Source organism: Danio aesculapii, chromosome 15 (assembly GCF_903798145.1).
Source record: "Danio aesculapii chromosome 15, fDanAes4.1, whole genome shotgun sequence".
Taxonomy (NCBI): Eukaryota; Metazoa; Chordata; class Actinopteri; order Cypriniformes; family Danionidae; genus Danio; species Danio aesculapii.
Genome location: NC_079449.1, coordinates 11,263,450 through 11,287,348, shown reverse-complemented (window position 1 = coordinate 11,287,348; position 23,899 = coordinate 11,263,450). Strand labels below are relative to the sequence as shown.

Here is a 23,899-nt window from a genome sequence, read left to right as displayed (position 1 = left end):
ATAGAATATTGTTTATATATTTTAAATATTTATTTATTTATTTTGATATATGTCATAAGAAATATGTTAGACAGTATATTTTAGTTTATATCAATGTGCATTTTAGTCTTATGTTTTTAAACATAAAAAAAAATATACTGGCCAAATTCTAGTATGCAAAAAAAGTTTTAGGCAAGGCAGTGGCACAGTAGGTAGTGCTGGCGCCTCACAGCAAGAAGGTCGCTTGTCGAGCCTCGGCTGGGTCAGTTGCCGTTTCTGTGTGGAGTTTGCATGTTCTCCTGCGTTCGCGTGGGTTTCCTCTGGGTGCTATCGGTTTCCCCCACAGTCCAAAGACATGCGATACAGGTGAATTGTGGATGTTTCCCAGAGATGGGTTGTGGCTGGAAGGGCATCCGCTGAGTAAAACGTGCTGGATAAGTTGGTGGTTCATTCCGCTGTGGTGACCCCAGATTAATAAAGGGACTAAGCTGACAAGAAAATGAATGAATGTATTAAGTTTTATACTTAAAAATATGTATATTTAATAAAGGAAATAATATATTTATTTACATTTAAACAATCACTTGGCATATTTTGACAAGACTTGATCATCAAAAACTCAAGTTATTCCAGGTAGACCCAAAATCATTCACTGAATATTTATCTAATCAAAAGTAAGCATATATAACAAACGTATGTAGTGTAATACAAGAGCAATAAAACTGTGGATACATCATTGTTATATAAATTGCCTTTAATAATTCAATTAGTATTACGACATATGGTATTTCCAGTTATTAAAAAAGTAGCATCACAAAAATACTTTGCTTTAAAATTACTTGCTAGTGCTCTAGTTTGATCTTACAATTTCGTCAATCCATTTTCGAAAGTAAGAGACGCGGGCATATACTAATGGAAAATCCACACGGCAGTCTTTGTTGCCCCAGGAAACAATGCCCACTTGATACCAAACACCAGAACTCTCACACATCAGAGGGCCACTAGAATCACCCTGCATTTAAAAGAAATACATCAGTCATTAACATTGCATTTTTTAGAAGCATAAATTGGTATTTCACATATTTTAATGAAGTTTAAAAGTATTTATGGGTTATACACCCCAAAATGAACATATCTCAGTCATCATTTAATCAACCTCATGTGATTGCAAATTAGAAGTCAGATCACATCCAGAACATAAATGGAGATATTTTCAATCAAATTTGAAAGTTTTATTCCCCTCTGTTGAAAGTGTATACACCCAGACCTCGGACGTAAAATAGCTTTAACTAATATTAAATCCATTTGAATAAATTGGTAAAAGACACCATCACTTTAACACTGATCAGCTAACAACATCTGAGTCTGGTTCAAATAATCAGTCGATCAATCATTGATTTCTATGACATGTGCATACGTTTCCTTCAAAGCATGCAGCCTCTTAAATGAAACACAGCTAACGTTTACAGTATTTAAATACGGACATGCTTGCTTGATGTGTGACAACCAATAAGGTTAATTTTTTGCAAGGACCAATGTTTGTTCTTAGATGTCATGCAGGTGGTTGAGCTTCTAAAATCGCTTACTTTTATGTACGGCAAATTTGTAGTATGTCCAAATTAGTATTTGAAAAAAAGCAGGCGTCAAGGTGGCGCAGTGGATAGCTCGATCGCCTCACAGCAAGAAGGTCGCTGGTTCGAGTCTCGGCTGGGTCAGTTGGCATTTTTGAATAGAGTTTGCATGTTCTCCCCGCGTTGGCATGGGTTTACTCTGGGTGCTTTCTCCCACAAGTCCAAAGACATGCACTATAGGTGAATTGGGTAGGCTAAATTGTCCTTAGTGTTTGTGTGTGAATGGGTGTGTATGGCTGTTTCCCAGTGATGGGTTGCAGCTGGAAGGGCATCCACTGCGTAAAACATATGCTGGATAAGTTGGCGGTTCATTCCACTGTGGCGACCCCAAATTAATAAAGGGACTAAGCTGAAAAGAAAATGAATGAATGAAAATAAGCTGCAATTAACAGGTATCTAAATGATTTGCCTTTGTATCCTGAGATACAAAGGTGTTACACGAAAGCATTTATAAATGCATTGAATGCAATGCAACTGATGCTGGTAGAATAGATTGAATCACACCATGGCGAAAGTAGTTTGTTGAATTTCATTCATATTATCTTTATTCATGCTACGTGGAACGTTTAAAGAACTATACAGAACTTGTCATGAAGTGTCATGAAGTAAAATTAAATTCAAATGTAGTACGTGCTGAAACCCCAATTTTAGATGCACCATTGGATTAAAGTGGAAGAATTTTGCATTAACAGACTTGGACCAAAGGGGTAGAAATGTCTTGTACTTGATTAAAAATAACTTTTTTTTGTTCTGAATGAATTGGGGTTAACTAACCATTTAAAAATGAATACTTCTCAGTTTCACAAATTCGTAATATTTACTGCATTTATTTTATACTGAAACTGGGTTAATGTTTGTCTTATTCTATTAAGTTCTAAAAAATTCAAAAAAGTTAGAAAATGGGACAGAAAATCAGAATTATTCCACCAAATATTGACTTCTTAACTCTTCTCAAGTTGAAGCATTGTGTATATGCTTCATATATATATATATATAGATAGATAGATAGATAGATAGATAGATAGATAGATAGATAGATAGATAGATAGATAGATAGATAGATAGATAGATAGATAGATAGATAGATAGATATACAGTTAAAGTTAAAATCAGGATTATTAAACCCCTTTGAATGTTTTTTTTTTTTTTTTACATTTTTATTTCCCAAATGATGTTTAACAGAGCAAGGAAATTTTCACAGTATGTCTGATAATATTTTTTCTTCTGGAAAAAGTGTTGTTTATTTTATTTTGGCTAGAATAAAAGCAGTTTTAAATTTTTTCAAAAACCATTTTAAGGTCAAAATTATTAGCCCCTTTAAGGTATTTTTTTCGATACCATCTTTATACAATAACTTGCCTAATTACCCTAACCTGCCTAGTTAATTAACCTAGTTAAGACTTTAAATGTCACTTTAAGCTGTATAGAAGTGTCTTGAAAATATCTAGTCAAATATTATTTACTGTCATCATGACAAAGATAAAATAAATCAGTTATTACAGATGAGTTATTAAAACTATTATGTTTAGAAATGTGTTAAAAAAAATCTTCTCTCCGTTAAATAGAAATTGGGGAAAAAAATAAACAGGGGGGCGAATAATTCAGGGGGGCTAATCATTCTGACTTCAACTGTACATCTAAAAGCATGTAAACATTTTATTGTATTATGTAAAAAAATGCTCTAAAGCAAATCTCAACATTTGGATTTTGAAATTGTAAGAAATGTCATCAGTAATTTTCAGAATGAAACAGAAATGATGTTTTACCCAAACACAAAATATAAACCATAAATTCTTAATTTAAAAAATATATATTTGTATGATTGTACATCTGTCTTCATTTACCTGGCAAGATGAGGATCCAGAGCCTCCCGCACAGATCATGCTGTTGGTGATTTTGCTCTGCCCAAAACTCTGCTTACATTGAGACTGACTCACTATTGGTATGGTGGCTTCCTGCAGGATACGAGCGCTCACTAAAAGAACAAAAATAATGTGAGAGTTTGTTTGAGAAAGACCCAACTGTTGCTATACAGGAGTTATAGGGCCAGTTGACACAGACATTTTGAAGTGCAGGCTTACGTTCAGTTTCAGTTCTGCCCCAGCCAGTTGTGACACAAAGAGTCCCGGGGACAATGTTTGAAGAAGAGCTTGCCAAACATACGGGAGACACACGGGACGTCATTTTTGCTGGACTGGACAGTTTAAGTAGAGTAACATCATTGTTGAAATTAGTCTGTATGTTGTTGTCGGGATGGGTGATGACCTGTAAGCGTAGGAAGAAAAAATGTCAAGAAGTTAAATGGGAAATATGTATTTCATTGATAAAAAAGCAGTAATCATTTATAAAAAATATCTATCTATCTATCTATCTATCTATTTATCTATCTATCTATCTATCTATCTATCTATCTATCTATCTATCTATCTATCTATCTATCTATCTATCTATCTATCTATCTATCTATCTATCTATCTATCTATCTATCTATCTATCTATCTATCTATAATCTATATCTAGAGCAGTTTCCACAAAAGTATTACACATCATACAGGTTTTCAACATCGATATTAAGAAATGTTTTTTGAGAATCAAATCATAATATTTCAGTTTTTACGCATATCAACCAATTCTGAAGGGTAACTTTAAGCATTGTTTAATGTAAAAATGTTTGTTTTAAATGCACACTGTAATAATCACATTAAAATAAATTATACCTTAGCAATTCTTTTGACCTGAACATTTCCATCATTAGAGCCACGATCATACTGTCCCAAGACTACATAGTGACTTCTAGTCCTAGTAAGACAGGGACAGGGAACCGCATTAAAATTTTACACACGCACGCACGCACACGCACACACACAGACACACACACACACGAAAAGACTACATTAAGTATGTTTTTTACAACTACAAGGACATAAAACCTCATAAGTCCTTATAAACCACCTCAATGTTGAATTACATACAGTAGGTTATACCCATATCGTTATACAATTTTTTGTCCTTTTAAACCACCCAAATCAGTACACACACACACACACACACACACACACACACACACACACACACACACACATATACACATTTGTATACATGGTTGACAGGGATTTCATTATGTATTTTACACTGTAAAAATTGCTTATTATATGGCCCTATACCCCAACTCCTAAACGTAACCCTCACAGGAAACATGTTGGAAATTTTGCATTGTCATAAGACCCCATTAAGTATAGTTTGTAAGCATTATAAATTACAGGAACACAAGTTGTGTCTCTTTAAACCACCTTAATAGAGTATAACTAAATCATACCCATGTCATTATGCAATAATCTGATAACCTAACCCTAACCTGTCCCCATAAACCAGATAAACCTGTACACACATACACACACAGATTCTTACTGAATTTGACAGTGGGCAGCAGTGAGGACCCAATAGCTGTTGATCAGGGAGCCGCCACATAGGTGCTCGCCACTGGATGTCTGGTTTAAATATTGAGAATTTCATTAGTACAGATTTAATGAGAACTGCTACTATGATATTCAGAGAAATTATAAGTGGTTCCATTAATAAAAACCATAATTAGAATGGACTTCCAACAATCGCTCTGTATTTAAACATTTTTACCTTGATGGAGACCTGCCAGGGCCAAGGGAGAGCATCAACTCCATGCATTATACTTGCATGAATGTCTCCATCAATAGGTTTTTTCCGGGTTGATTCTTTATCAGCCCAACCTAATGGCTGACGCACACCACATCCTATTAACAAGGATTAAAAGGAGACAAATAAAAATCCAAATACCGCTTAACCCATCGCTATAAAAAATCCCCCAAAAACATTGACTCAATTTAAAATTGTAAGGCAACTGACTGCACAGCTTTTTTTGAGTTGACTCAACTTAAATTGAGTCAACAGCAGTACTTGGGTTAAGTTGAGTCAACTCAAAATGCGCAGCAAGTTGCCTTACAATTTCAAGTTGAGTCAACTACTTTTTTACAGTGCATAATATGCTCACTGTGGTGTTCTGTTACTATTAGATGATTTGGTGTCCTTATACAGATTGTTATATACAAAATACATTTTATTTATATATTTAAATAATTTAAAAAATAAACTCACCCAGAGTGGAAGCCACCAAAGCCAAAAAGCTAATGATCCAGATCATGTTGTTGTAGACAAGCACCTAATGCCTTGCTGTTGTTCCCATTAGGACTCTCTCTGGCTTTATATTCTGTCTAGTATCTGATGAATTTCACAATTACAACATGTGCCTTCATGCAATTAGGAGGAGCTCAGGGATGTCTGTATCTGTCATACGAGGAAACGAAAAAATTAAATATTGACAATAATAGGTTGACCAGCCAAACAAAAACAAAGGGACATCACCCAATCCAACTCTTATCTTAGGACTATGCTTCTTCATAAATGCATTCAATTGCAGAAATGAGTCTGTTGCTTATGAAATGGGCTTTCTTATAGATTTCCTTGTGGTATAAATCCTATTGAATTAAAACACACACAAAAAAACATGACAAGACATTGAGGAAATAATATGCTTTATTTTTGTTGAGTCACACCGGAAACAGTTATTGAATTAATCCTAAAGCAGAATTGTGAAATACTTTCCCTATTGAACAATAATGAATAATGAGCACAACGGCTAACTGGACAAATAACAAGGCCTCACCTCAGCTTGGTATTTATTTCTAATTATCGCATGATTAAGCGTATAATAGCCACTGAGATAATAGCTTGCAGCCAGGTAGAATTACAGATTTGATACTTATATGATAATGCTGTTTTGAAAGTGCCATATTGCTTTGGTCACCAGCTCTAAGTTGGTCTCATCTGGCACATCTGACTAATGTGAGTAAATGCTTTTTGAAAAGAAGCCTGTTTGACGTCCAGCAGAGTTGTTGGTTGCTTTCTTTGTGTAAGCCTGGGTGTTCTAGTGCCAAAAATTAGTCCACTTCCTCAATGGTAGGACCAGAGGAAGAACCACTTCCTTGCCCTCCAGGGTAACCGCCGGGCATCCCACCTGGCATCCCACCTGGCATGCCACCTGCGCCTTGATAGAGCTTGGTGATGATGGGATTGCACACTTTTTCCAGCTCCTTCTGTTGGTGCTCGTACTCCTCTTTTTCTGCTGTCTGTGGCACAGGACATAAGAAGATGTTCATTGTTCTGCTAAGTGGCTTATTCTCTAATGCATTTTCTTTAATATGGTTCAGAAGTCACACCAAAAGTACAAACCCTAACCCTATTTGATTGATCAGCTCACTATTAGAGACTCCAAGAGCAGAAATAAATGGGTTAGATGAGACATCTAAAATGTATACTGTTGGCAGGGTTTCCATGTCCAAGAAAAATTTCCAGCCCAATTGCAACTCAAATCCCAACCAAATGGAAAGAAAAGTTGCAGTCAATTGCTGGATTCCCTCAAAGAGAAAGGATTACCATATCTTTTCTAATGTTTTGTAATACACATACTTGTAGATACTGTGTATGTGTTGAAGTACCAACTGACTGTCTGCAAACCAAACATTACTTCTAAGTACCTTTCTCAAATGTGAGCATAACTGACGTTCTGGTCGTTTATTAGATGGTTATATTACTTACTCGCAGCAGTCTTTGGGTTGATAGGTATGTATTCTAGGATTAATGTACATTAAAAATCAAAATACCCCTGGCAGTATTTACTGTTGGTGTACCTTTAGGAATAAAGTTAGGAATTAGTTTCTTAATGATCTCTTCAGGGGAATTCACAGTTGCCGTATGTTGTTTAATGTTTCCCACTATTCATAATTTACCCAGGATGGTAATCTTGGGAATTAGAATAAATTTATCATTTAAAATGGTACATGACTAAAACCTTGGATATATCTACATTTTCAGTGTCTATGATTGGACGAACCCAGTATAAAAGTTCTTTAAATAAAGGCTCTTGTAATGCATTGATAGTGCAAACTGCATTATAAAGATTTTTCTAAATGGAAACGTCAGACATACATGTAAATATAAAACGTTTTATTCATTCATTCATTTTCTTTTTGGCTTAGTCCCTTTATTAATCCCGGGTTGCCACAGTGGAATAAACCGCCAAGTTATCCAGCACGTTTTTACGCAGCGGATGCCCTTCCAGCCGCAACCCATCTCTGGGAAACATTCATACACACTCACACTCATACACAACGGACAATTTAGCTTACCCAATTCACCTGTACCGCATGTCTTTGGACTGTGGGGGAAACCGGAGCACCCGGAGGAAACCCACGCGAACGCAGGGAGAACATGCAAACTCCACACAGAAATGCCAACTGACTTAACCAAGGCTTGAACCAGCGACCTTCTTGCTGTGAGGCAACAGCACTTAAAATATTTTATATAAATATAAATATAAAATAATCAACCTGATTCATTTTTGTTCCCCATTTAAATGCTAAAACATCTGTTTGTAATGAAATGTCAGGTTAACTCGGGAAAAACAATGCTACCAGTGTTTCTAAATTATCATCTTGTACCATTTCTCTACTGGGGTTTAATAAGTTTGGAATGACGATAAACCCAGGGATAAGAGCAGTGTGAAAAGCTGTTTTTGATTATTGATTGACACTCTGGCTGGCTACACAAATGGATTTGGTTTCCTCAAGGTGAGGAACACCTTTCATAATCTTAAACTAGTGTAACCTGAAGATTGACTTGCAAGTTGCAATGTATGTTGTAACCTACCTGGTTCTTGTCCAGCCAGGAGATGACCTCATTGCATTTGTCAGTAATAGTTTTTTTGTCCTCTGGACTGATCTTGTCCTGCAACTTGTCGTCCTCAACCGTGCTCTTCATATTAAAGGCCAAGGACTCCAGAGAGTTCTTGGCAGTGACCTTTTCCCTCTGGACTTCATCCTCTGCTCTGTATTGGTCAGCCTCTTGTACCATACGTTCAATGTCTTCCTTGCTCAAACGACCTGAAAGAAGCAGAAGAGATTAGTGGGAAACTCATTGCAAAACCCAAGACTACCTTTAATGCCCAGAATTAGCCAAGTTTAGGACAAGTTGTTCCACCTTTGTCATTGGTAATAGTGATCTTGTTCTCTTTGCCAGTGCTTTTGTCTACTGCGGATACATTGAGAATTCCATTGGCGTCAATGTCAAAGGTAACTTCAATCTGTGGCACACCGCGAGGAGCAGGAGGGATGCCAGTCAACTCAAATTTCCCAAGAATGTTGTTGTCCTTTGTCATGGCTCTCTCTCCCTCGTATACCTAGAGATTAGAAGTGGGATTACTAAAATGAAATCCATAGTTGCAAATGCCAACTAGGTTAATTGTTTAGGACAGGGGTCATCAGTCTCTGTTGTGGAGGACCGGTGTCCCTGAAGAGTTTACCTCCAGCTTGCTTCAAACCACCTGCCTTGAAATTTCAAGTATACCTTGTAAGACTTTGATTAACTTGTTCAGGTGTGTTTAAATGGGGTTGGAGATAAATTCTACAGGACACTGGCCCTCCGTGAACAAGTTTGGTGAGTCCTAGTTTCGGATGTTCTATTACAGTCTTGGATTGCCGGTCATCAAAATATGTTGTATTTAAACACCAGTACTGGCATTTTAATTGGTTTTACAGTACATCTAAGCCTTTCTTGTTAGAGCATCCATAAATATATGCTGGTGAACCTGACTATAATAATAGTGCTTCAGTTATAGCTGCACTAAAGGAGCTTTGAAGTGGAAATACCTGCTATAATGATATTGGTTATTTGAAAACAACAGACAATGTGTCTAAAACAACTTATTCTATTTACCTGGATTAGTACGCCCGGCTGGTTGTCTGAGTAGGTGGTGAAGGTCTGGGTTTGCTTAGTGGGAATGGTGGTGTTCCTCTTGATTAGCACAGTCATGACACCACCTGCTGTTTCAATGCCCAGAGAGAGAGGAGTGACGTCCAGCAGCAACAGGTCTTGGACATTCTCTGATGTATCACCTGTTAAGATGGCTGCCTGCACAGCTGGGTGGGTTTTGGGGGGGAAATTAGTAGCATGTCACAAAGCAAAATTGATTTATAATCTACTGTAGATAGGAAATTAAACGTCTTACCAGCTCCGTAAGCTACGGCTTCATCAGGGTTAATGCTCTTGTTAAGATCTCGCCCATTAAAGAAGTCCTGAAGAAGCTTTTGGATCTTGGGAATTCGAGTGGAGCCACCAACCAGCACAATGTCATGGATCTGTGCCTTATCCATCTTGGCATCCCGCAGAGCCTTTTCCACTGGCTCCAGTGTACCACGAAACAGGTCAGCATTGAGCTCCTCAAAACGTGCTCTGGTGATGGAAGTGTAGAAGTCAGCGCCTTCAAATAGAGAGTCGATCTCAATGCTGGCCTGTGTGCTGGATGAAAGGGTGCGCTTAGCACGCTCACATGCTGTCCGCAGGCGACGGACAGCACGTTTATTTCCAGTGATGTCTTTCTTGAACTTGCGCTTGAACTCAGTGATGAAGTGGTTGACCATGCGGTTGTCAAAGTCTTCACCACCCAAATGGGTGTCACCTGCTGTTGACTTGACCTCAAAAATGCCATCCTCGATGGTCAGAATGGACACGTCAAAGGTGCCACCACCCAAATCAAAGATGAGGACATTGCGCTCACCACCAACCTGTAGTGAATTGTGGTCACACAGTAAAGCAGCAGTTTAACCTTCCTAACTCTTCAACCGTACTGCACTGAAGTTCATTCAAATATATAGTACACGCCAGTTAAAGGGATTCCTTAAAAAATAACCGTGGTTTTTAAAAGTAAAATTGTAGTAACCATGATTTTTGTCACATTTCTTTTTGTATTACCTAGGGGTGCCCAAACTCGGTCCTGTAGTGCCAGTGTCTTGCAAAGTTTAGTTCCAACACAATCAGACACACGTAGGCTAGTGAATCCAGCTCTTACTAGAAACATCCTTGAAGGTGTGTTGGCGCAAGTTAGAGCTAAAATCTGCAGGACACCGGCCCTCCAGAACTGAGTTTGGACATCCCTGGTATAACCACAGTTTTACCACAATTACCAGGATAAAACTATAGTAAAATTTGTAAACCATAATTAATTTGAGGTTACCATAGTTAACTATGGTAACCCCAAATTAATCATGGTTTTGCATTATCAACCTTAGTTTTACCATGGTATTTTTAGTAAAACTGTTGTACAAATAAAAATCAATGTGTTACTTTAATGTTACTATTAAAAAATTGAGAGTTCACCCAAAAAGGAAAATTGACTTACCATTTACGATAGTGGAACACAAACGAAGATATTTTTTTATGGTAAACACCGGTAGTCATTGACATGAAAAACTATGGAAGTCATAATATATCTTCATTTATGTCCAACATAAGAAATAATTTCAAACAGGTTTAGAACAAGTGGAGGAGAACAAGTTTTCTTTTTGGGTCAACCCTCCCTGTAAGCATCTTTACCCATATAAAGACCTGAACTAGGTAAAGTATAGATCAGAATATATACCTTTTTGTCCAATCCATATGCAATAGCAGCTGCTGTTGGCTCATTGATGATGCGAAGGACATTAAGGCCAGCGATGGTTCCAGCATCTTTGGTGGCTTGGCGCTGGGAGTCATTAAAGTAAGCAGGCACCGTAATCACTGCATTTGATACAGCCTGAAATAACAAGATCAAATTCTCATTTACACGTTTTATATTGGCATTGTTAGCATAATAGCATTAGCATTGGTAACATCAGTCTGAAAGTTTGTTTATGCATTAAAGGGATCACCCAAAACTGAAAATTCTGTCAACATTTGTTCACCTTTAACTTGTTTTAAGCCTGTTTAGGTTTCTTTCTTCCTCTTCAAGAAGATATAATGAAGATATAACAAAGAATGTTCTGGAAACTATTGACCATTGACTTCCATAAGTTTTGTTTTCCTACTATAGATGTCATTGGTTAGCCATTTTCAGCTTTCTTTAATATAGCTTCTTATGTGTTAAGCAGAAAAAAGAGATTCATAAAAGTTTAGAATCTCTCAAAGGTGAATAAATTGTAAGAAAATGTTTATTTTTGGGTGAAATATCCCATTTAATAGTTGCATTGCTCTCTAAAGTTCAGCGATTGTGCATGCATGTTTTAAAGATTATGTTGGCTTGGATCACAGTTATTTTTTTCCACTTTGTACGTTCACCAAACCAAACTTGTTTTGATGAGTTTCAGATAAAGATTACATCCTGCCTACAGCCAGCAATAACAAGTGTTATCTTCAAATATCTCTCATAGACAGTGGAGGTACAATTGAAACTTCAACCAGAAACGCGTTGCAAAATCAGATATTAATCTGAAGTGAATTTTTCAAAACCACTTGTAATGAAGACGTTAGAAAAAAATAAGAAGCTTGAGGTTGAGGCTTGCAGAGCTTTGCACATCTGTTAGTCCTCACCACAGTATGTGTCTTTCTCTCTTGTTTTGGTTTGATAATGTAGCATGTGATCAATAAGAGGCTTACTTTTTTAAAATTAGGCCGTATATGGAGCCAGTGACCTCATGCGTAGGTCATGTATTGTGGTTGCACTTCTGGCATCCCAAGTTGCACACCATGTTCGATCACAATATGACAAAAATAATCTGAATAAATAAATAAAATAATAGTAATATAACATGGTATTTCCTTCAGTTCGCTTTTTTTTAAATCCAGGGAAGGACTTTTAATGTTATTGTAGACATAAAAATGTGGTAACTTTATTTTGATGGTCTGTTTGTTTAATTTAAGTTACATTGCATCCACATGCCAACTAACTCTCATTCGATTATAAGTAGACTGTTACGTTGGGGTTAGGGTTGGTGTAAGTTGACATGTACTTGCAAAGTATGTACTTGCAAAGTTTCTTCTAGTCAGTTAAATGTCTGTTGAAGGAGCAGTATCAACAGATATTAAGCAGACAGTCTACTACAGTCTCAAATAGACCATCAAAATAAAGTGTTAAAAAATGTCTGAAAGAAAAGCTTCAGTGCAAGTTATACATGTCAAAGGGCCCAGAATGAAAGTATTCAGTATTCAGCATTTCAAAATTATCACTGAGATAATAATGGGTGTTGCTTAATAGTTTTAGACTCTAAAATTATTCAATAACTTGTCTTTTTTGAGTTTTGATTTTGAAAAACTTTTCTGATCCACTTCAGATGTTGACTACTGTACACAAGTTTTATAGTTTGTAATTTATTTCACCTTGCCAAGGTAAGCTTCGGAGATCTCTTTCATCTTAGTGAGGACCATGGAGGACACCTCTTCTGGGAAGAAAGTCTTTATCTCTCCTTTGTACTCCACTTCCATTTTGGGCTTGCTGCCGTCACTGATTACCTTAAAGGGCCAGTGCTTCATGTCAGATTGAACCACCGGGTCATCAAAGCGTCGACCAATCAGGCGCTTGGCATCTGTTGAACCAAGAAGATGCATATCAAAGACAAAAATGACAACAAACAGAAGCACTGAGACCTTTATTATTAACATTATTATAACACATAATTGATAATAGGGTGTCACGGTGGTGCAGTGGGTAGCACGATCGCCTCAGCAAGAAGGTCGCTGGTTTGAGCCTCGGCTGGGTCAGTTTTTTTGGGCATTTATTTGTGGAGTTTGCATGTTCTTCTCGTGTTCGTGTGGGTTTCCTCCAGATGCTCCGGTTTCCCCCACAAGTCCAAAGACATATAGGTGAATTGGGTAAGCTAAATTGTCCGTTGTGTATGTTTGTGAATGAGTGTGTATGGATGTTTCCCAGTAATGGGTTGCAGCTGGCATCCACTGTGTAAAACATATGCTGGATAAGTTGGCAGTTCATTCCGCTGTGGCGATCCCAGATTAATAAAGGGACTAAGCCGAAAAGAAAATGAATGAATGAATAATTGACAATCATACAACACTGACATATGTGACAATTAAAGAAACGTTAGTCAGTGATACAGAACGTACAAAAATAAATAAATATATATATATATATATATATATATATATATATATATATATATATATATATATATATATATATATATATATATATATATATTTATATATATTTTATATATATATATTAGAAAATTAAAGGGAAAAAAGTGTGTGTGTGTGTGTGTGTGTGTGGGGGGGGTCTATAATATTAAATTGTGCTGGCAATGACCTATGTCTTAGCGTTTACACTGAAGTCTAGTGGAGAACAGCAGTCTTACAATTGGACTCTTTTCAAGTAAAGTGCACCAAATTATGGTACATATAAAAACAAATCATTAATTTAAAAAAGATTTTCTTATTAAGGAGGTTTTGTATTTTTTTTTTTGTCCAAATATCTAAAAGTTATTAAATTAAGAAGCATTTTCTAAAAGTAAAATCCCCACTGGACTGTACTTCTGTAAATAAATGATTAGTTGACTTTAAAAAGGGAGTTAGTTTGTTGCTTTACTTAAAAAAGTGTGTAAACCTGTTGGCTTAAAATTAATAAGTAAATGAACTTTGAGCATAATTAAAAAAATAAAAATCAACTTTAACTTTACAATTTGCAACAGGTTTACTCACTTAAAAAATGATTTCAAAGTGTTGCTTTTAGTACAATAGCTTTACTCACTTTAGTATAAAGCACAGGTGTCAAATCCAGTTCCTTGAGGGCCGCAGCTCTGCACAGTTTAGTTCCAACCTTAATTAAACACACTTCACTTACCTGTAGGGTTTAAAACAAGCCTGAGGGACACAATTAATTTGATCAGGTGTGTTTAATTAGAGTCAAAGCTAAACTGTACAGAGCTGTGGCCCACCAAGAACTGGATTTGACACCTGTGGTATAAAGTAATCGCTTTTAACAGTGAAGCAGAAAGTCCTCACCCCACTGGCAGATTATTTTGCTTGATTCAAGAAGAAACTGAGTTAATTTGGACAAATTTTTTTTCTGAAAATAAGCTAATCATTTTTACTTGTCTAGATTTCTTCTTAATTTATGAATTCTTAGATATTTGGACTATAATCAAGACAAAATCGCTAATTAAATTATTTTTTTCTACTTTGCTGCCTTACCAAACACAGTGTTAGAAGGGTTCATAGCAACTTGGTTCTTGGCTGCATCTCCGATCAGTCTTTCGGTGTCTGTGAAAGCGACGTAGCTGGGGGTCGTTCTGTTTCCCTGGTCATTGGCGATGATCTCCACCTTTCCATGCTGGAAGATTCCCACACATGAGTAGGTGGTGCCCAGATCAATACCCACTGCTGGACCTTTTGACATCCTGTCTGGATACAAAATGACCAATAGTTATTTTTATTCAATAAGATTTCTTTTGTTAAGAATGCCAGAATGATTACTTCTGCATGCAAACTTACAATTGAAATTACTATCATTATTGTTTTTCTACAGTTCCAAGTCTAAAGAATTAACATCCAAACAATACACTACTGCATTCATAGACTTATTTAATGCATGCATATAGAACTTTTTTGATAAGACCTATTTTGTGGGAAATAAGTTAGTTTATAGGGTGTCCTGCAAAATCTCCATGATTTCAACAGCAAAAAAACTGCAAAAATACTACGGTAAAATTCTGTAACCTGTTTAACAGAAAGTTTTCTTAATAAATACGTGAATAACTGCATGACACTTCACTTTTTAATGCCGTTTTGTTGACATTACTATATATTTTTGTTTGTTTTTTCTCTTGAGTTATGCACATTAGAGTTTTATGTTTCATCAAAATATTGGTGTATGGTTTTATTTATTTTTTTAGTAAATACGTTAATTTACCGTAAATTTTTGACATTTCTTTTATATTCCTGTACTGTATTTTTATGGTTAAATGCTGATAACCACAGCTGCCAGTTTTTTATTTACTTTTTTTTTACGGATTTTGTGTTACAGTGTTGGTTTATATTAATCCATAGTCAATAAACACAATTTTACAGTACAGCAGCAGCTCTTTTCGCAGGGTCTTCCATCTTTTAAGAGGCTGCTCTGCTCTGATTGGTCAGATCATGACTCAATCTGTTTTGATTGGTCTCTCATTAACAGCGCATGTCAGAAACTGAATTTCATCTCTAAATGCTATAGCACATATTATACAGTGATAAGAACAGTAAGGAAGTGTATCAATTCTATTCTCCATCAAATTGACATTAAGCGTGATATCAAAAACACCTCAAAATGTGAATGAATTTGATGTCAAAACCTTGACGCCCATTTGACATTCACACATTGATGCCCTTTTGACCACAGAAATAGGGACACAACAAGTATTATAATATAAATAAGTAAGTTTTATAAATCCGAAAGATTTAATTCCTAATTTACAATGGATTATGCATCCCTACAATGAATGTTAACTACTTTAATGTCAAAATGACGTCTAATTGACATCTAACATTAGTATCAAAAAACGTCAGAAATCGATTACAAGGCTGTCCATATTTTGACTTGTTTTTAACATTGTTTTTGATGTGGTTTTGACATCAAGTTGCCCACTGGGTTGGAAATGCTTGCAGAGGGGATTTACTTACAGAAAATGGCAGTAAATCAAACCAAACTCTTCTAAACCTCAGATATGACAACTGTGCGGGTCACTACAGGTGTTTTTGGCAAGATATTAAGCCCATAAGCTGGATTAAGCAAACATGTTACAAACCTACATAGTATTGTGCAGAAAGCAAGAGTGGAATTACTGATGATCTGTTTCAGGCAATTCTCAAGAATCTTTTTTTTCACTTGCAGGAGAGTTTATCTTGCACTTTGATCTTTGAGACTTCGCAGAACTTGTTCTTCCACAAACAGCTTTTTTTACACAGTACATGAAAGGTACTATATGAAAAGGCATAACAGATACAGCTTGTAAATAATATGTAAGTTATATGTAATATATTTGACTGATTGTGGTTAAATTCACATTTGAGCTGCAGTCATTTAGAAAGCACTAGATTGCATGCTTGGCTGTGGGCCATGACTAGGACTGTGTGTGTATGTGTGTGTAAACCGACAACTGTGAACGTCCATAACTGCACATTACTTACTTTATTTAATCCATTAATGCAATTCATTATAAAGGGTCAGTTGAATTAAACATGAAATGCAAAACCAAAAAAGCTCTAATGCTCAATATTGTCATGTCTTCTCAAGTTTTCAGAGAAAATCAAGTTAAGGATTTTAGAAAACATTAAGCAGGCTGTTTCTTACAGGAAAGCTGATGTCATGAGACAAGAGAACATTGTAATTTAAAGCGATAATTCAGAATTTCAAAAATCTGTCATCATCACCCTTGACTTGTTCACAACACTTTAAGTTTATTTGTTATTGTTGAACACTGAGGAAGATATACTAGAGCAGTGGTTCTCAAACTGGGGTATGTGTACCACTAGTGGTACGCAGGCTTCCTTTTTAATGGTATGCATAGGAATCGCTGAATAATCAGAGTAATAAAATGAACACAGTTTTAACCCTTTAATGTGTACGATGACACCGATGTGATCAGTAATTTCATTTTAATAGGTGAAACCTTTTATTTGTAATTTTCTAATGTTTGTTATGTATTCTATCATTTGAAGCAAATTTCCTCTCCATATTTGTAATAGTTGTTTGAGGCGTATCCCGTATTTTTATATCCCAATGTTGACAGGTGTAGTTTAATCACTTGCTTTTCTGACACATAAAGCCTACTCTAACTAGCAGATCTAATTTCTAATTTAAATATGTCAATCCAATTCATATATTTAAAATACAAGTTAATGTTTAGATTTCTAAGATATACAATTATGTCGTGTACATGCAACATCTATTTCAAAACTGATCAAAAAGAGTTTATATATGAATATGATGAAATATAGCTTATATTTATGAGGTCCGAGGAACATTTCCAGGTTTTGATGAATAGACTACTTTATGATACTACTTTACATTTAAGTAAAGCCGTTTTCTTTTTACTTTTTAAGAACAGTGATATTTTAACTTAAAAAATTTTTTTAATTTAAACGCTGACGTTTTATTTATTTTAATACAGTGCAGTGTTAATCTTCAAACTATTTATAATGTTTAAAGTGGCTGAAAATAACAAATATTCATAATAATAAGAATTAATCTGCCAGGTTTTTGACCTGTGCAGAGTTGTAGCTGCTTAATTGCGCCTACCATGCTACTGTATTTCAACACCTCCCTATAGGTAGGCGTCCAGGAGGATTATGAAACAGATGCCCGAGCCACCTCAGCTGACTTCTCAGCCATTGTGAAGAAGCAGCGGCTCTACTCCGAGCTCCTCCCGGGTGACAGAGCTCCTCACCCTGGCTATAAGGGTGCGCCCTGCCACCCTGCGAAGAAAACTCCTTTTGGCCGCTTATATCTTGTCATTTCGAGTCATGACCCAAAACTCATGACCATAGGTGAGAGTAGGAAAGTAGATTGACTGGTAAATCGAGAGCTTTACCTCCATGAATAGCCACCTTATCGTAGTGGAGGGGTTTGAGTATCTGAGTGATCCTAAGAGCTATATTGTCAGGGGCTAATGCCCCTGGTAGGATCTCCCGATTCAATTAAATTCAGTTCAATTCACCTTTATTTGTATAGCGCTTTTACAATGTAGATTGTGTCAAAGCAGCTTTACATAAAAGATCATAGTAAATAGGAACAGTGTCAGTTCAATTTTCAGAGATTAAGCTCAGTTCAGTTTAGTTCAGTTCAGTGTGGTTTAATAGTCACTACTGAGAGTCCAAACACTGAAGAGCAATCCATCGATGCGCAGCTCTACAGATCCCGAACCATGCAAGCTAGTGGCGACAGCGGCGAGGAAAAAAACTCCCAAGGCAAAAAGGTCTTGGGTGACAGGTCAGACTAAGTGCGGTTCAAAAACCGTGACGTCGCCCGGTATGGCGCAGCCGGGGCCCCACCCTGGAGCCAGGCCTGGGGTTGGGGCTTGTATGCGAGCTCCTGGTGGCCAGGTTTTTTCCCGCTGAAAGCCGGCCGGGCTTAGCCCAAAGGAGCGACGTGGGACCATTCTCCTGTGGGCCCACCCGAATGGGTGGTGGTCGAAGGTTAGGACCACAACAACCCGATCATCGGGCACAGAAACTGGCTCTTAATGTAAAATAATAGAGCAAAACATCAATAGACCATTTGTATTGGTTACACCTTGCGGTATTGGGGATGAGTGGTCTGCAAATGTCTTATTAATTTGGACAGCCTCATGCATTCATTAGCAAAAACTTTGGTGCAGATAATGCACTGTGGCTGGGTCAGGGACACTTTGCTTTGAGAAAATGGAACAAAACTGTAGTTCAGGTAACTATCTTGGTATTTCCTTCATTTCGTGTTTCCAGTATTGCTGGCGCTGCAACTCGAAATATGTGTGGCTTCCTCACCTGGGTCCAGTATGCTTGGGTTATTACTGTTAGCTGCTAAAGGCAAATCAGTGAGACTTCATTATTTGTCCATTTTTGGGTCAGCTAGGGGATAAAATGGACTAAGGCAACATGATAGTTTTCCAAATTGTCTCGCTGAGGCCCCCTTGTGGGCCGGGACGCCTTGTCAAGAACCACTGATCTAGACCACACTGCACAAATTATAATGGTCTTTAGTTTTCAATATATTTATTAAAGTTTCATGCATTACAGACAACAGAAAACAGGCGATAAGTAACAAGATAAGGGGGAAAGAAATGGAAATATATAAGAAAAACTCATTTAAAAAATAATAAAATAAATAAATGAAAAAATTAAGTAAATTCTATATTGATACTTCTAAAAGCTTCACAAGTTCAGACCTCATTAAACCAACCCTCTGATAAGTGTAGAGGTTATGTTTAAATCCACGTATAACAAAAATGGCTCCCACCTCTCAAATACAACATATTTTCTGTGTGAAGCACAGTTTAAATAGTCCAATGATGCATATTCAAGTATAACCCTGTGCCACTACGGCTTTGTATGAGTTTTTGTCTGTTATCCAGCTCAGAAAAATGCATTTTCTTGCACAAAAAATGAGAAACTTTCAATAGAAAATCAATGTTAAAAAATTTGTTCAAATGAAAAACAGAGCATAAGCCAAGTTGTGTGCAATGCTTCAAAGAAAACCTTTACCTTACTGTAAAAGTTCTTCCTGAGAGATAACGGATTGTAATGAATGTCTTTTCACCCCCTCAGCTCGTCCTGGTGCCTGTTGCACTCCTGCGCTGCTGGACTCAGAGGCAGAAGCCCTGGACTCCTGTCTGTTTATAGCGCAGAGATTTCCAGCCCCGGTCACCTGACCCACAGAAAGTTCCAGTCTGCACTTCACACACAGCCAAACGCCTGCCATTCAGAACACAGTGAGTTAACAACCAGCTGCTAATGCCAGGCTAGAGTAACAGAAGACGCTTGTTTCCATCCATTGGGATATTCAGGCTTTATTGAGAACGACACAGACTTAATAAGTGCAGTCCTCACCTTGTTTTTGCAGATTTAAGTTGTTTTTTGTAGTACTTTTTGCCCCAAAATTCTTGGTGTAATAGTAAGTTTAGATGAGATTCAACTGTATTATATATAGCATCATTTTTTTATGACACTACAACAATAATGAATAATTTTACACTTCTGTAAGGCGCAGGTTTAGGATTGGGGTAGAGGCAGAATAAAATACAAATGAATGAGTAATTTAATAAGTAATATGAATAATTCTTGCTATAATTACTGCTTTACATTATAGTAAGGGGCAGATTTGAGGTTAGGAAAGACGTTAATATGTTAAAATTAATGGGTAATAAAAAAAATAATATAAATAATTGTTGTTATCTTCCGGCCGCAGTTGTAACCCTTCTTGGAACAACCCCGGTTGATCTGTATAGCATGCTAGATAAACACGTATGTGCTCATAAGATAATTTCACCAGATGGTGTTCAGCACTGAAGCATTTACTATATGAATAAAACATTCTTGTTGAGAGATCAGACAGCTACAAAGTTAATACAGATAGCTCTTTCAATGTATATGCATTTAAGACTTATGTGGCTTCAAAACATGCAACATATCAGGCAACACCTGGAAGTACCTTAAGAAACCTTGGTAGTAAAAAATAAGGAGTAAGTGTTATTTATTTATTTATTTATTTATTTATTTATTTATTTAATATTTTCAATTCTTCGTGATTTTTAGCTGGTTTTACAGTTTAATCTAAATTTGTTACCATCTCTGGAATACCAAAAGGCTGTAAAAAAAATAAATAAATAAAATAAATAAATATATATATATATATATATATATATATATATATATATATATATATATATATATATATATATATATATAAATATACATATATATATATATATATATATATATATATATATATATATATATATATATATATATATATATATATATATATATATATATATATATATAATATTAATAACTGAACATTAAACAACATAGATTATACAACTTTAGTAATTACAATTTTTATCTTTCCAATTTATAACAGTATTATATTGATTTGGCAGTTTTTCTTGAGTAACAGGGTCATCTAAATGTACGAATTGACATGGAGGGTGATGTGGGTTGTTTGCTAAAAGGGATGAAGCTGCAGCAGGAAGTTAACAAGATTATTTAGGTTATTTAATTTACCCACTAAAATGTATAATTTTAAGATCTAACTCTACCTCAACCCTAAACCAAACCCTCGCAGTAATGTAAAAACTGTACATATATATAGAGAGTATTATTCATATTATTTATTCAATAACCCGTTAAATTGTATTTTATTAACGCCTACCCCAACCCGAAACCCAACCTTCAAAGTAATCTAAAAACAGTAATTGTTATAATGATATAAATAATTATGGTTAACTACCAGTCGCAGATGTATCCCTTCTAGATTTTACTAGACTTTACCCGCATCAAAACAACATTAAACTGACATCAAGAATGATGTTGAAAAGCAGGCATCTACTGGATGTCAAAACTTTGACATCTATTTGACATCCACACATTGATGCCCTTTTGACCACCAAACTAACGACATAAAAAGTATTATAATATAAGAAAAGGTTAATTCGTATGAAAGTTTCCATTTAAAATTTACAAATTCATACATCGACCGCATTACTGCTGCCTCTGCATCGATCCGCCTGTCAATCTCACGTTCCATCCTTACCTCACTCGTAAACAAAACCCCAATACTTGGGGATACTTGGGGCTCTATTTTGACGATCAATTTATAGCATCTATTCGTACGAGTTCATTCGTATGAAAATGTACGATTTTAAAAAGGAGGCGTGGCAAATCGTACTAAATTGTACAAATTAGATCGTATAAATTCATACGAATTAGCAATTAAATAAAAAAGTTACCAAATGCCGCGAGATTGCATTGGAATAAACCAATAGGGGTCTCATCTCCCATTCCCTTTAAGAGTCAGTTGCGTCATGTCATGGCTCATTTGCTATTTACATGGCGACTGTAGGTGGAAAAACAGAGCTCTTCACTAGTGAGAAAACAGTTTAACAGACCATCTGCAGCGTGAGAATAAGAGCCTCCTCATTCTTTACTTTCACTTTATTTCGTGGATAAGAAAACATGTTGTACGCACAGACATCCATTAGCCTACATAATTCATTTCGCTTGTTAAGCACAAAGATTTGTTTTAAAACTCTGATTTCCAGCAAACGAATAAATGAACAATAATAATGAAGTGTGGTCAAAAAACTGAGTTATATCCAAAACCTGACAGGTGGGCAAATCTAAGCTTGTTTTTAATAAAACAAATAAAAATATGCATAAAATAAATTATACTGCTAATAATAATAATAACATTATACAAAAGCGAATTGTCATGAATAAATTAAAAAAAGCCTCCTGAGATGAAGAAGGCATGGAGGCAGTGGTGTTTATATTTATGTAGAAAATAATAATTTTTGTAATATTTTATTCCTTTAATTATTTTTCATTTGTAAAGATATTTGTGTGTTGCTGCACATCCTGCGTGTGTTAAGAAATGTTTAAGCGAGGTGCACAACTAACGTGCTCTGCGCTGAACTTTAGACCTCCTCTCAGCTGGTCTGTTGCATAGTCTATTTTAGTTCCTCAAAATAGCAACGCTCCAGAAATGCGCTATAACACACCTCCTTTTTTAGACCAGAACACCCATGGGCGCACATATGAGCGCAAATGCATTTGCTATTTAAACAGTGTGACACACGTCAAAAAATGACACTTGCGTCGAGCTGAAACTAGCAAACAACAATTGTGTCGCGCCTTGCGCCGGGTGTATGATAGGGCCCTTGAAATCCTTTCACCTGGGGTAAGGACTTTCCTCCAACTTGGAGATGGAAAACCACCTTTTTCCGGTGGAGCACCATGGCCTTAGACTTGGAGATGGTGATTCTCATCAAATTGACATCTATTATTGTTGTGTTTTATGAAGCCAATGTTAGATGATGCCGTCAGTAAACCAAACCCCCCACCATTCTTTAAAACAAACACACAGAACATGCACAAACGTTCACACATTTCATGTAGCAAACTGAGCATTCCTACTTTTGATTTATTCATTCAAAATCAAAAAGATTCCTCTCTCTGTAATCTGACAGTGACGCTGGACAATGGAGTGAGGATCCTTTTGCAGGTTTTATTAAACAGAATGATCAAGGAAGCAATGGTCAATACATGAACAAACAGAAGCGTATGGGCAATCTAGAGTCGTAGTCGAAGGTGATAGGTCAAAAGGCAGGAAGCATACAACGTAAACAAACAAAACAAAGCAAGGTCTAAACACGAATGGCAAGGCAAGGGAAAACGCGTCATAATCGTCACAAACAGTTTACAAGACTCAACACAGATGTGTGTGTGAGTGCTCTATAAATAGTCCATGAATCAGTCTGTAAGCAGCATCAGCTGTGTTAGTCTAATCAACGAAGATTTGGAGTGGGTGTGTGTGAGTGTTGCATGACTGGATCTGTAGTTCGTTTTGAGGCAGGATTATAGTTCGTGTGAATGTGAATGTTCTCCAGTGATCTATTGTGGTTAGATCACTGGTGATCGTGAAGACACACTTTTCTATTGAGGGAGATTCGATCAACATTTTCTGAATCATTAGATATCATATAATAAATCAATTAAATATCATATAATAAAAGTAGGACTTGAGGCAATGTACTTCTGATTTTTAAGAAATCACACACATTTTGTAATAAAGCTACACTGTAAAAAATGTAATTAAATGTACTTTTTTTTTTAAGGTAAGTGGTTGCCAACAATTAAGTTGAACATTAGTACATTTTTTTTATTTGTTTAAATTCACCCCATATAAATTATTTGCAACCTTA

General features: G+C 36.1%; 2 protein-coding genes across 2 annotated transcripts; both read right to left on the bottom strand.

The window, feature by feature from the left end:
* Positions 1–101: 101 nt before the first annotated feature.
* On the bottom strand, positions 102–5,908 carry si:dkey-238d18.3 (chymotrypsin-like protease CTRL-1). The gene is made up of 8 exons (XM_056473732.1): positions 5,739–5,908; positions 5,244–5,377; positions 5,019–5,098; positions 4,328–4,409; positions 3,692–3,875; positions 3,455–3,585; positions 845–991; positions 102–467 (listed from the first exon to the last, which is right to left on the bottom strand). The coding sequence occupies exons 1-8, from the start codon at positions 5,782–5,784 to the stop codon at positions 243–245; spliced, it is 1,029 nt and encodes a 342-aa protein (XP_056329707.1). The 5' UTR covers positions 5,785–5,908; the 3' UTR covers positions 102–242.
* A 250-nt stretch (positions 5,909–6,158) lies between these two features.
* Positions 6,159–19,794, bottom strand: hsc70 (heat shock cognate 70). Its single transcript, XM_056473898.1, has 9 exons — positions 19,680–19,794; positions 14,655–14,864; positions 12,828–13,033; positions 11,116–11,268; positions 9,706–10,261; positions 9,414–9,616; positions 8,679–8,877; positions 8,349–8,581; positions 6,159–6,769 (listed from the first exon to the last, which is right to left on the bottom strand). The coding sequence occupies exons 2-9, from the start codon at positions 14,857–14,859 to the stop codon at positions 6,581–6,583; spliced, it is 1,944 nt and encodes a 647-aa protein (XP_056329873.1). The 5' UTR covers positions 14,860–14,864; positions 19,680–19,794; the 3' UTR covers positions 6,159–6,580.
* Positions 19,795–23,899: the final 4,105 nt, after the last annotated feature.